Source organism: Aptenodytes forsteri, unplaced genomic scaffold (assembly GCF_000699145.1).
Source record: "Aptenodytes forsteri isolate BGI_AS27 unplaced genomic scaffold, ASM69914v1 Scaffold54, whole genome shotgun sequence".
In the NCBI taxonomy this organism is placed as follows: domain Eukaryota; kingdom Metazoa; phylum Chordata; class Aves; order Sphenisciformes; family Spheniscidae; genus Aptenodytes; species Aptenodytes forsteri.
In genome coordinates, this window is record NW_008796044.1 from 17,938,031 (window position 1) to 17,951,650 (window position 13,620).

The following is a 13,620-nucleotide window of genomic DNA, read 5'->3' on the forward strand; positions in this document are numbered from 1 at the left end:
GCGCCCCCGCCCCCCCCCCCCCCCCCCCAAATCACTGGCGCCCTGATGCGCTGTGGCGTCTGCTGCGCTACATCTTCCCCAGAAACCCCTCTTGGCAGCTTGAGACTAATTTTGCCGGTTCGCCATCCGGAGATCGCAGCCTTCAGCCGGATTCCCAGCCCCGCGGAGGTCGTGTCACGATGCTGCGATACCCACGGGACGCGTCCCCGAGGTTTGACTTTTGCTGGTTAATTGTGTTCTGGAACGAGCGGTGAGGAGCACGACTTCCACCAACGCCGGCTGACTTCCAGGCGGGTTCGAGTGGTCGGCTGCCGTGTTTGACCCGCGATGGAGGTGCTTTCTCCATCTCTCCTTTGCAGGGCCGTCCTGTGACGGCGAGGAGGTGGTGGAGTTCCCTGAGCAAGGGCTGATGGCTGAGGTCGCTGCCGCTGAAGAACATAGGTCTCGTCTGGGGCTTGCAGACCCCCGCGCCCGTGGGTGAGCTTGGCAGGACTGAGCTGGAAGGGGAGGTGTGATGGGGAGGCGAGAAGGGACGTTCTGGCTCTGGTGTCAGGCAGGGAAGGCAGCGCAGGTACGCTGCCCGCTCGGAGCAAGCTGTGTTGGGTGAGCCCAGGTCCCTGCTGGAAGAGACTGTGATTAACTGACCCCTCCACGCAGGGCTTCTGAAGTCGTGATTTTATAGACAGCTTCTGTATTTGCAGCAGAAAGAATAATGATGATAAGAAGAAGAGGAAGAAATATAGAATTGCTGTCTGGAAATGAATAATATATGCTTACCAGGGTCAATAAAGTATAAAAGTAAAGGATTAAAAGGCTAATCTTTAATTAAAGGTTAATCTTTTCTACTAAAAAGTAAAAGAATGTTGTTTTACATTAAGTATATGCTGATTTTTCCTGGGCATGCTAGAAAAGCTGATTATTTTGAACTTTCTATATAAAGTCAAAGTTAATATTTAAAATACAGCCAGAACTGTTTACATCTCAAAAAAGTTGGTGATACTGAACTTGTCCTGCTCGACTCGTGTAAGCGATGGAGAGTGGTCTGTTTTCTTTGCTGCAGGTAGTTTTATCATGACCTTTTCAGTTCTCTGCACGCCCATTTCTTGTTGTCATTCCTGTGGTGTTTTCCATAGCGGTGTAAAGCCGGAGGCTGGCAGGGCCTTTCCTTTTCTCCCCCTTTCCAGCCCCTCCGAAACGCACACGCTGAACCCAGTGGAATCTGACCCGGCGCCTTTACAGTAAGTATTCGTGTGTGTATATTTAACTTTTATGCCGTGATTGCACCGAGAGGTTATACTTGTTATGCTAATGCCCGCTTGTTTTCTAGTCAATGACTTTATATTTTTGACTGACACATCCTTCCTGCTCCGGTGAAACCTGAGGCAAAAGGTTCATACGGATGAACCCGGCGGCTCGCACCCCACCGGGACTGCCCTCCTCCGGGGCCGCTGCGGTTTCGGCCCGGCAGCATTGGCACCAGGTGGGCTGGGGGAGGCAGCGATCGCTCTGGCGATGTGCTGAACACCGGCGGGACTTCGGCTCATCTCAGAAATCGGAATCGCTGTGAAATGGGGCCGTTGCATTAAAGGAGCACCACGGTGTCATTCTTTCATAGAATGAAAACGTAGGTAAATGAGGGAAGACACTTTTTTTTTCTTCCTTTACCTTTTCTTCTTAGTTCTAACAAACATAACTGCTGAGCTGAGCCCTCAGAACATGCCCAGGCATCCCGCCAAGGACCATCTCAGCCCGCCCTGACAAAAACGCTTCCTCGCGGAGGCAGGAGTGGTCCAGCGGCCGGAGCCGGGGAGACCGAGCCGGCACATCCGAGCGCTCTGCCGGCTTCTGCTTGGAGCTCCCCGCGGGTTTGTTGCTCCGCCTGCAGTCAGGGGCAGGGCTAGAACAGTGTTTACCCGTCTTGCAGGAACAGTTAGTTGAATAAGAGGTAGCAGGAAGAAAAATAAGCATGATAGCTATGTGAAAATGTGGCAAGAACAGTCTCCTGTGCTGGCATAGCATCCAGCGCAGTCAGATCTCCGAACATGATCACATTCCGTGATAATAAAAAATAATATGGAAAATAATAAAAATACAGAAAAACCTAACATGTTAAAAGAGCCGGTGTCATCAGGAGCTTCTTTTGGAGGTTTTCTTGTGCTGTGCTTGACATTTTGCTGGGCTGTCTATACAGCCTCGGGAGTACTACTCAGAAACCACCTTTTGCCTTTTGAGGCTGTAGCGGTGCTGCCTTCTCGTTTGGCCGATCTGTTGCTTTTTGACGCAGTTCAGCTCTTCAGAAATGCCTTTGTGTATTAAAGCCCAGCCCTGCCTTGGCTTAGGCGGCGGCTCTCCGGTGCCGGGGCTGCCCAGCGCTGCCGCTGCTGCTTTGTGGGGTGCAGGGTAAGGCACGGGACCCGGCGGTGCTGGGTCAGACGGAGGAGCTGTGTGCGGCTGGACGTGCCGCAGTCCAACCTTTCCCATCTCGGTACAAGCGTCCAGGTCGGTGTACCCTATTGCAAAGCGCTTGAAGGTTTGTTGTTGGGTGTCAGCAGGCATATTTTCATTACTGAAACACTTTGGAAGGGTTTTGGTGAGCTCCAGGGAACGCGTGGCTTTGACAGTGCAGCACGCACATGTTCCTGTTTCAGCATTGACCGTTTTCTCTCCGACACGTCCCACGCAGGTATCTGGTCCAACTCTCCTGGGTGGGTGGTTGACCCTGGCTGTTTGCTTGGCTGCTCTCTGCGTGCTCGCGTGGGTGTTGCTTGTGCTGATGTGGGGCTGGAGGACCCCAGCTCGCCATCAGCCCCGACCCCCGGCGACACCATCCAGGAGCCGTGCATGTGTCTCTGCTCCTGTGTTGGCTGCACAGGTGGAAAACAAGCACCTGTGGGAAGGGGCTGGCTCTGGTGTGGCTGTGCCCGTGGGGGCTGCTCCTGTTCAGCTCCTGTCCGCGGGTACACAGCCTCCCACCTCCCGTCTTTCCCAGAGAGTCCAGGATACCCGAGGATCCTTATGCCCGGATGAGCCGATGGCCGGGGATGCCAGCAGCCCCATTCCCTGAGGTGCCAAGTGGTTGCATCCATATGACAGGTACTGCTGGAAAGCAAAATCTTTGCCTGCTGGATAATGCTCCCACCTGGCATTGCTCCAGAGATGCCCCAGCTGGCAGGGGATGACGTTTATCCACCATATCCCAAGGATATCAGGGGTTGCCAGGTGCCTTCCAGCACCTTGAGGCTGGTTCACTGCTCTGGGCCCCCAGGAAGGGGCCCCGCACCTCCCAGCAAACCCCGTTTGGGGCTGAGTGCCGGAGCCAGCACCATCTTCCCCCGTCATATGGAGGGGTCACAGCTCCAAATACGGGGGGCACGGCGGCCCAGGGGGGAGCACAGCAGCCGTGTGAAGCCCAAGCCGGACCTGGGAGGGGGGAGAGCCTTGGATTCACTCTGCAGGGCAGGAGATGTGGAGGGGAAGGCATGCTGCCGAAACAGGAGAAGCAGTTAAAGACAGCGGCATTCGTTCGCAGGCGCTGGCGTCCCCGGGTTGTATCGCGATGGGCTGACCCAGGGCACAGCCTGCGGCGGGGCACGGGGATTGCCGGGGCAGGAGGAGAGGCAGGGTTAGAGTATCTGGTTTTGAGTCTTCTGTACCCTCAGTAGCTGGCTTGTAGTTCAAAGCCCGTCTCAGGAAAAAGGCTGGCGTCTGAGAGGCAGCGTGGGAGAGGGAGGTGTGTTCTGGAGTCGTGTCTCAACGCAGACAGCCCAGGAAGGGGTGACCTGACGGGCAGCCGGCGCTGCTTCACCCCGGCAGGGGCTCGGCCTTGGGGCTGCCGGCAAGAGGGGTTCACCCTGGAGCGCAGCCGGGCGGAGGGTCCCCGCCGAGGACGGGCAGCGGGCGCCCCGCGATGCTTTGAGCCGCGCAAAGCTTCGCCCCAGGGACAGAGACTGAGCCTCGTCCCCCAGCCCCGTCCTTACCGGAGGGCAGCCAGGCATCACCACTCGTCTTCTGCAAACAGCACTGGCTCTGTGCACGTCAGAAGGAAATCCCCGTCGGTGATTTTTCCTGCTCAAAAGCTTACCTGACAAGGACTGTGCGTCTTGCATTTCTGGTCTCCTGTTGCCACCTGCCGTCAGCCGCCCGGACGCCTTTCTCCTGCTCCTTTATGGGAGGCTGCTCCGGCTGCTGCGTTTCGGAGACTGGATTGCAGGAAGGGAGAGTAATAAGTCTTATAGATCGATGTCTGCGCATAATTTATAAATAATTTTGCTGATTAATCCTTGTTTCACCAGCAACTGTGCCTGCTCCCCCCATCTTATGGAGCTGTACTGTGAAAAACTGTATTTTTCCTTCATAAAAGTTGGATGGTAACACTTGAAAACACTGGGAAAATCAGTATTCTGCATATTTGTTCTGGTATCACAGGATTCTCGCCCGTGCTTCAGCAAGGGTCTCCGGGGATGCACCCGAAAAAGGAGCTGTAACGGTGACACGTTGTATCAGGACATGTCAGACCCAGGAAATTCAGAACAAATGAAATCAAACACTTGGAAACACTGTGACTACGAGCGCCTCGCTCAGTCGCTCAGTTTCTTTTTTTTACGATGTCAAAATTGGAAAGTTTTGCCAGAAGCTTTTTCTGTAATTAGAAGGACACTGGAGGAAGCCACCTCTCTTTCTCACCAAAAATCTCATCTCAATTTGCTTCTCATTCCTTTCTCCTATATTTAAAACTTTTTTTTTAAGGAATTAATTTACGCTGGGATATTTATAGCAAAAAATGCAAGCATCATCCAGGGAGCTAGAGGAAACCCATTGATAAGGCAGCCCAAACGTTTCTCTAGAGCTCTCCTTTTGTGTTCTCCAGCTGAAATCAGAGCCTTTCTTGCGGTGATGAATGAAATTTGGGATGAAGTTAGACCAATACCAGGGTAACACTGGGATTTTAAATATACCTGGCACCAGTGTTACGGAATGGCAGTGTCACCGGTGTCCTGCCTCCTCTGCGCCCTGCTCCACTCGGGCCGTGTACCAGATCACCGTATTTCAGGCTGTTTTGCAAACCAACCTGCAGCAGCGGATGGGATTGCCCCTGTGAGTACCTGCCCATTTTTGCTTCCCCGAGCTCAGAAATAGCTTGCGAGAACTAGGGAGTCTGCCCTGAAAATGAAAACTAGATTTCAGGTTTACAGAAAGTTTGTTGGTTTTTTTTTAATTCATTATATAATCTGGTTTTATTCTGATGGAGAAGCAGAAACGAACACAAGAGGCAGGTTCATTTGAGGCACCTGACACAAGAGTTCTCTAGGGTGAGACGCGTCGCCCACAGCTGTAGTAGCTGCTAACCAGGTTTGTAGCTGCTCTTGCAGGGGTGGAGTTGCTAGTTCTACTAATCTGAGCTGGCAGCTAAGAGGGGTTTTAGGGCTGCGGTTAAAGACAGTCCCACCCTACAAGCCACGAGCCTGCAGGTGTGTTCCCTGAGAAAGCTGCTTTGGCTGGAAATTTTGGAGTGGCTTTGTCCTGTCTGCGCAGCTGAAGGAGGATGAACGTGCCAAAGACTCCCCCGATTTCAGGTTTTCTGTAAAGCCTGTTTTGATGTTTAAGATTGTCCAACCTACTGTGCTTTCCAGGAGCTGATACTTCTAATACAAGTATCAGAAACATTTCTTTCATCGGTTTGTGCCCAAATTTTTGCAGGCAGTCAGGAAGCTCTTTAACAACATACATTTTGAAGTCAGTATACAAGTGCATATCACCTATCAAAATATCTTGAGAAAACATGAAAGAAATCCAGAAAAGCTATACAGCAGGGCAGGGGAGAGCATTCAAAGCTAGAAAGCATCTTCAGAAGGCTGAAACTGTCTCCAAACGGCATCCAGGCAGTCACCTGGCAGACAAAAGGCAGAGTCACCATTGTGCAAGCTAAAAGAGAATATGGAATAATTTGCAAAAAGAACTAAGAAAAATAAGGATAAATTCTTTTTCAGCACCCGCAGCCCCTGCAGGGACACCCGGCAATGGGAGCTCATGCCCCGGGCTGGGGACAGCCCAAACCGAAAGAAATAAATGCAGATCCACGTACCGTGGGCGTCCCAGCCGTAACGCTGGAGGGCACAGCGAGCTTGCGGTGCCGGCTGCCTGCCCCGGGCCCCCGCTGCCTGCCGGGCTGCCTGCTCCGGAGAGGGGGCAAAGGGGGAAAAAGAGGAGCCGGGCACAGAAGGTGATAAAATGCTGATGGAGGGTCCTCTCGGGTCTGGTGGGAGTCGTTGTTCAGGAGAGTGGAGCTCAGCCTGCAAGGAAAGATGCTGACCCTTTGAATCAGATCTTTCCTTAGTTTTTGTTCATGTAAACTATTTAGATATTTCGTCTTATCCCAATTCAGACTGAAATGCCGGAAAATCTCTTTTGGTTCTTTTTTTCCCCACTAGTCATTTCTAATTGGTATTATTTTTCCCTGCCTGCTTGGAATGCTGATTGTAGCTGGGTATCTAAAACCCTCTGTAGGGCTGGGGAAGCCTGCGCTTGTTCTGGGTGACATACAATTAGCACAGGAGGAACCTACAGCCAGCATCCAGCTTCTGCATTCCCTGCTTTGTTACGTGTTCTTCATTACAACGTCCCATTTCTAGTATTTTTAATAGGCAGACTGCAACGTGCAGAGCTGTCATCTGGGGGTTATGCGGATTGGGATTTCGTTTTGAGCTATGAGAGCAATAGAGGTCGGCTACAGCGTTTTGGTCTTGGTGTCTTGGTGGGGGTTCTGCTTAGCCAGGGGCTCTAGAGGCGTGGATCAGGACAGCTCTGGGGACGCTCTCGTCGTGGCAGCCTCCAGCTCCCAGGAGGAGGGTGAAAACATTTTCTACCAAAGGTACTTTCTTTGCAAATGTTTATCTGTGAATGGCAAGGGCTGCAATTTCTGTTGCAGGTCTGAGGAGATGCTCGCTCATTTATTTAAAAGGTATTTATTTTACATTAGGAACCTCACCAGCTGTTTTTTCCTCTGTTTGCAGCACATTTATCCCCACCGCTTGGTGTTACTCAGGCTAAGTCGGACAATCAGTATGTGGGATGCTTGTTCAGATGCTGGCAGGTGTCTGCATCTGAGAATAAGCACTGAAAAACTGTTCAGCTTCGAGCCTCAGACATTGCCACCACCTGGAGCAGGTTTTGCAGTTAGACTGTCGCTTGGATTCTCTCCCCTTCCATTTTAACTGTTGAAGAGGAGGGAGAGAGGCCGGTAAGCTTTCCTATGACCGGCCACTTAGGTCTCCATGGCCCATCAGTCCATGTTCTAGCAGGGGCTCCTCAGCAGCTCTGTTAAAGTAAAACCAAATGTGCAAGCTCAGCTCTGTCGCAGAGGTGTGCACCTTAATGGTCTCCCTGGTTTTTAATTTGTGCATCGTTAGAAATAGCTTCTAGCAATACACTAGCTCATTCACCTCGAGGATCTCATTCCCTTGACCATCAGAGATTTTACAATAACTAGATTTGCTCAAGTGTGGAAATAGCTTGGAAGAAATTTCTGAGGAAAAAAAGGCAGAGACAAACATTTATTCACTTTATTAAAAGTAGTAAAAATACAGAATAAATATTTTCTCCAAAATACATATATCTATAAAATGTAATATAATTTAATTGACACCATAGAAATAAATTCATACTGATCTAAACACTCCTATCATCACCATTAGCTTTAGAAAAATCATTAATTCTCTAAGTGGCATATGCCCAGCTCCTTACAAATCTTTAGTTGCTAAATTTACACTGATCTACCAAAGCTGCAGGTAGAGGAAAATCTCAGGATGTGTTTCTCAGTGCTTGTGGAAGATTTTGGGCAGAGTGCTAAGCGGACTAAATCAAGGTGATCCTATATGCGTGAGTGCAACGTTCTTGTACTCCTTGCTGATAAGTGATACACATATATATAGTGAAGCTTAGGCAGAGCTTAAGAGGTGGAATATTGTGTGAATATGAGTTTTGCAGTTCATCCTCATCTGGCTTCAAAGCAGCGGCGAAGCCAGCTCCGTACTAGAAGAGTTTTGCTCGTATAATTACATTGATTAATCCTCTTTACTGTAGATGGATATGACAACGCTGAGATTTTCCCAGTATAGCCGTACCAGTTCCCTGAGCTATATCACCTATTTCAGCAGCGTCAGTTGTGCACTGGTTTAACGGTCTATACATGGGATCTTGCTCTTCCAGGCACGTTATCGAGAATAATAGCCATTCCGCTGAGGTTACGTGATACCAGCAAAACTCTCCAGCAGAAATTTGACCTTAAACCTGAATAGTTCTAGATCCCCAACCCGTATTGCTGGAGTGCATGCCGTCCCCCCCGGCACTGGTCCACCCTGGTCTTAAAGAAAGGCAAAGGAAATACATTCAAATCACATCTCGATGTAGCACTCAGTATTCATGGCACAGCGTGCAAAACCCACGGGCCTAGGCAGTGGTTAGATAAGGCGCGTAGTGTGAACCAGCTGCTTTTGCTTGCGCCCATCTATATTCAGTTTCGCTGTGACTGTTCAGAAATTAACTTGACCTTTTCATGAGAAACTCAGAAGTTTTATGCCTAGTCAGTTCCTTCCATAATACCCTGCACTATTTGCTTTATCAGGCATTTAATTTTTCATCTAGAAATACCAATGATGTTTCGCCATTGATACTTTCAGAGATTACATGCCAAACACAAACCATTACAGTACCACTGAAACGGAAGATGTGCCCTGCCAGACTTTAACACAAAGGAAGAGTACTTTTAAAACAAATAAACATTTTACTGCTTGTTTAAATTTACAGCAATTCTAGAAACTTGTAACTCTACGCTCTTGCATTTTTCGATGCTTTTCGGATGAATGTCATCAGCTTTCCTATGAATATTGTTGCATTCTTTCTTTCTGTATCACATTTCCCCTGAAAAGTTAATCAAGAAAATGAAATTACTTAATATTTAACCGTTATGTAAAGCTTTTTCATCTTGAAATCATTTTATAAATGACATGATTTTCCTTAAACCTTAAATATGCTGATCACACACATGAATCCTTATTTTAGGGGTGGGTCAAGCTGAAGACTAGAGCAAGGGAAGGGTGGAAATGTGAAATAATGCCAGGATTTCTTCTTCCATGCACTCAACACAAGCGAGTACAGAAATTATTCTCTCTTGTAACGTATGGGCTTAGTTATGAATTATGGATCACATTTTATTACATCTCTGCTGCATGATCTCTGATAGACAAGGAATAAATTCCTACCTCTTTTGCCAGGCTTGGTGTGAGTGATTGCTTCAGTCTTTCTAATTTTTGAAAAAAGACACTGAATTTTTTCATAGCTGGGTTAGTTTTCAGCTGTTCCGTTCCTTCAAAAATTGTGCTGACACAATTCACATCCTAAGATGGAAGAAACGGCAAAAGTGAGATACAAGAATTTGTAACCATGAACTGCAATGAGTTTATTAAAAATCATCTTGAGTTACATCCAGCTGCCTGGGTGGCAAATAAATTGTTACTGACTTTTGGGCTCAAATTTGTAAATGACTTAGGCAAACGTGCTTAACTGATGTGCGCATTTATTTACTCTGCAGACAGAAACCTGGCAGATGATAGTTTCTGCTAGCATATGTTTTGTAATGTTCAGATGAAGCATACAATTATCTAAAGACTTAGTCCTCTCTCTTCTGCAGCCATCTGAAGACAAGTCTGATTTCTTACATCTGGTCGTGTCAGCAGATAATTCTGGTTTATGTCTTCAGTTTGGATGCGAGATGCTTTCTGCCCCAGAAGCTAGAACTCTCTGAACATGAGAGAAAGAAAATAAATGAACCTGAAACGACTCCAAACATTAACCTCTGCGTCAGATGACTTCTGCGTGCCAGAAGAGATGGGGACAATGGTCGCACTCTCATCTCTCAGCCCTGTTTGCCTTGTCCCGTCCCGGGGGCGGCCGTGCACCGGGCACGCTGGTCCTCTTCTGCAAAGCGGTAGCTGACATTTGCCTCCAAGACCTTATGGTCTAGGCAAGGTGGCCGGGAGGGCTGGAGGGGATATGGGGCAGAAGCAGAGCAAAGAGGGATGATGGTTGCACTTGCCAGTGCGGGGTTGTTTTGGAAGAGATTAGCTAAACTCACGGAGAAGGAAAGAAGGAGAGGACACTTCCATCAGTGGCAGGAACAGATTGGAGAGAAGTGTAATGGGAGAAGAAAGTCATGAAAAATGAAGCGAAAACTAATCAGCGAAGGTCAGAGGAAATGCAGACAGCTGCTGAAGGCCAGCGTCGTGCCCGTGACGTTCTCGACCAACGCGTGGTCTTCTGCTAGTCATTCCTGGATGCTGCATGACGAGGAGGATCATTTTTCCCCCGACCTTGCTTGGGAAGCTGCTTGCTTCTGCCGCTGACGAACAGCAAACGCAGAGACACTGGGAAATTCTCCGTCATCTCTGTATCCGAAGCACAGGTGAGAGTGAAGCAGCTCTTCTCCCCGGAGGAGAGCCGGGCACCGGTGCGGTGGGCTGCGGTGGCACCGCCGGGGACCTCAGCAGGGAAAGGGACGAGCGAGCCGCCAGCGTTCGGCACCGCTGATTCTGAGTCTGTTTTCCTTATTAAAAACGCGGGGTTAAACCCAGCCCAAGCCCCAGCCTGGGAAGAGAGCTCTTCCAGACAGGATCCAGAGAGAAGTGACAGAGCTGGGAACTTTACACCTAATTTACAAGGAATGGGCTGGATTTGCTGCCAAAAATCCCCCACCCTCCTGCAGCTAGCGTATGGCACAAACGTGAACTGTTCTGCTCCTTCAGTAAATTAATGACTCAAATTGCATTCCCACAAATAGCCATCTGGCCGTGATACTATCTGAAGAGCCCTGTGCTGGGCTGCGATCTCATGTTGGAACCAAGTTTCCAACTGATGCACAGCAGAAAAAAAAACCCTCTCATTCGCAGCATCTGCATCAGGAGGAAGCTGTTGAAAGTCAGCTCGCAAAGAAAAGAGCCTTTACGCCGAGAGGGAACAGGAGAAATTTATTGGAGATGCAAAAGAAGATGGCAAATGCATAAGGGGGAATTTGATCTTTAAGACAGACCTCATTCATGGACGCACGGTAGTTGGTGTCTTGTTCTCGGGGCATTAGCACCATCCTTCAGACAAGATGTGGTAATACACCTATTTAATCCCCTTACTGATGGTAAAGGTATAAAAAGCCATTTCTAAAAGTAGACTAAACGAGGTAGACTAAAAAGAAGTATTTTTGCAGATGGACAAGCAAGAAATGTGAACGAGTTTGTTCTTTCCTTTTCAACTGTCCTTCGTTCAAAAAGCTGATTCAGAAAATCACTCTGTGTGTGTGTGTGTGTGTTCTGCAGGAGATTTACAAAAACATAGAACAAGAATATTTGCTGTCCTGGCTACTTTTATATCACAGCGTATTTTTCTTTCACTCAACATTTGATTGTTTTTAATAACATTTTCTGTCTTACAATAACATTTAATACCTTTAATAACATTGTATATCTTATAATAGCTACATTTAAAGTCATTGTTTGTTCTTAAATACAAATAGAGTGCTTTAGGGGATAACAATTTTAAAACTATTTCAATTTCCAATGACTAAATTTATGAAAAAGTTAATTTTATTTAAAAAAAGGAGTTTTACTTACATCTATATTGTCTGGAGTTTCAATCCTCAAATTCTGAAAAATATTAATTAAGCCTTTCAAATATCATCTTCATTAACACTAATAAAAATAGCGTCGCTTAAATACAGTGTTTGACTTTCAAAAAAGTTAAATATTAAAGAACAAGAGGATTCAGTATATTAAATTTTATATTAGTGAAGTGGAAATTGAACTTACCTGAATGTCCTTTGTCACCGACTCACACATTTGCTGTAATAATGTCAGTAATTCAGCCATGCTGCTCATCTGGGGAGCGGCAGAGATGCCTGCAGCTAGCAGAAGAAGGTAGAGATGGGTCTTCATCCTCCTGATGTGCTCAGAGAACCTGTAAGTGATTCTGGACCAGTCCTCTGCCATTTTATGGTCTCTCTACAAGGAAATAACAGTTTAGGTTGATTTTTGAAACTGATAGAAAAAAGGCCATCTGATTAGACTTTCTGGAAGAGAAAAGTTCCAGTAAATTTGGTGTTTAACCTTGGGGCACACTCCTTACCCAATCAGCATTTCCACAGAAGGAGGTAATACAGATATAATGATGTGGCTTTTCAATTTTAAAATCAGTAAAACATAGAATGACCCAAAGCATTACCAAGCAGTTGCCGTCTCCACGGAACTTCTCTAGAAATTGGAGCTTCTCTGACAACAGCGTGCTAGCTTCTGATACGCAACAGGAAAAAGACTGTGGTGTAAGGAAAAAAAAACCCCAAACCCCATGGAAAACACGTGGACCACTGCCTAGAAAGGGAAAATGACAGCGTTTGTGCAATACTTGTGGAAAAGTTTTGTCAAAATGCAGGTATCCCCTAAGAATTAATTAATTTACAGGAGGAGAAGCTGCCGCCCTGGAGCAGGTGCTGGAGCGGGAGGGCGGCCCCGGGGATGGGCACAGCGAAGTGGCTCCTTTTGGGTGGGGAAGGAGGGATGCAGGATGCATCCGTGCAGGGATGCAGCGTGTCAGCCCGGACGCCACGGGCGCAGTTGGGGCCAGGGAGTTGATTTTGTGCCGGGACAGTGGTACCCTCGCCGCACCGCTCGCTGGCCAGGAGCTGGCAAGGGGGAAGCCCACCGGGTTTGTGAGGGTCACGTCTAAGGTCTTCATTCGTTGAAGGCTTTATGGCTTGTTACCTGGCCAAATTAGCCAACTCAGTGACTTGTGTTTCCCTCTTTCCTGGAAGCTGGAAAAAGCCCTTTTCGATTCCTTTTCAAAAAGAATGGTGTCGTTTTTCAAAAAGCGCTATCATTTGCTTTCTGCTTGCAGGTTCCCGCGAGGGCAGCATCCGCGGCGGCAGGCGGTCCAGCCCCGTTTCTGCTGGGCAGGAGCAGATCTGCTGGCTCCACTCTGCGTGACCCGGTGGCTCGCCACCCGATGCCGCAGCAGTTACGAGTCAGCGCTTCAATATCTCAATACTTTGAATCGGGGAAGTCAAAAGTCAGTAGTGGCTGTGTGGCTTAGCTCAAGCTAACGTGCAAGCTGATTGCTGCCCACTTCACTCTACACAGTTTGTCATCTCTAACAGGAATAGTGGTTTGGTTTTTTTTTTTCACGCTGCATGCTTATCTGTAGAGCTTTCTCATCATGCAGCTCCAAGGATCATATCCTTGCAGGAGCATGGACCCTGCACCAGCGCATCAGTGGGAGCTCTGCGGAGAACCCGCCTGGTGCTACCAGTCTCCCTTGGGCTGAATTTGTAAGTCATGCAGCTGAAAATATTAAGCCCCGTTCTTGGTCTGCTGTGTTTCTGGTGTTTTACAGCTTGTTTCTTTTGGTCTCCCACAAACTCATACTGATTTTTCGGGCAAAGCCATTTTTGGCTGGCACCTGGGCTGTACCTGCCAGCCAGGCTGAGGTTTGACCCCACCACTGGAGACCTCCATGGACAACTTGGTTTTGAATTGCTGTGGGACCTGAAGACTGGTTGGGAAATCCCCCTTTTTCACCTGTTCCTCG

The 13,620-nt window shown here is 48.1% G+C and overlaps 1 protein-coding gene across 1 annotated transcript; it reads right to left on the reverse strand.

Annotated features, from left to right (window-relative positions):
- Positions 1 to 8,823: 8,823 nt before the first annotated feature.
- Positions 8,824 to 11,975, reverse strand: LOC103904588 (interleukin-5). The gene is made up of 4 exons (XM_009286083.1): positions 11,850 to 11,975; positions 11,655 to 11,687; positions 9,258 to 9,392; positions 8,824 to 8,916 (listed from the first exon to the last, which is right to left on the reverse strand). The coding sequence occupies exons 1-4, from the start codon at positions 11,973 to 11,975 to the stop codon at positions 8,824 to 8,826; spliced, it is 387 nt and encodes a 128-aa protein (XP_009284358.1).
- Between the last annotated feature and the right edge of the window lie 1,645 nt (positions 11,976 to 13,620).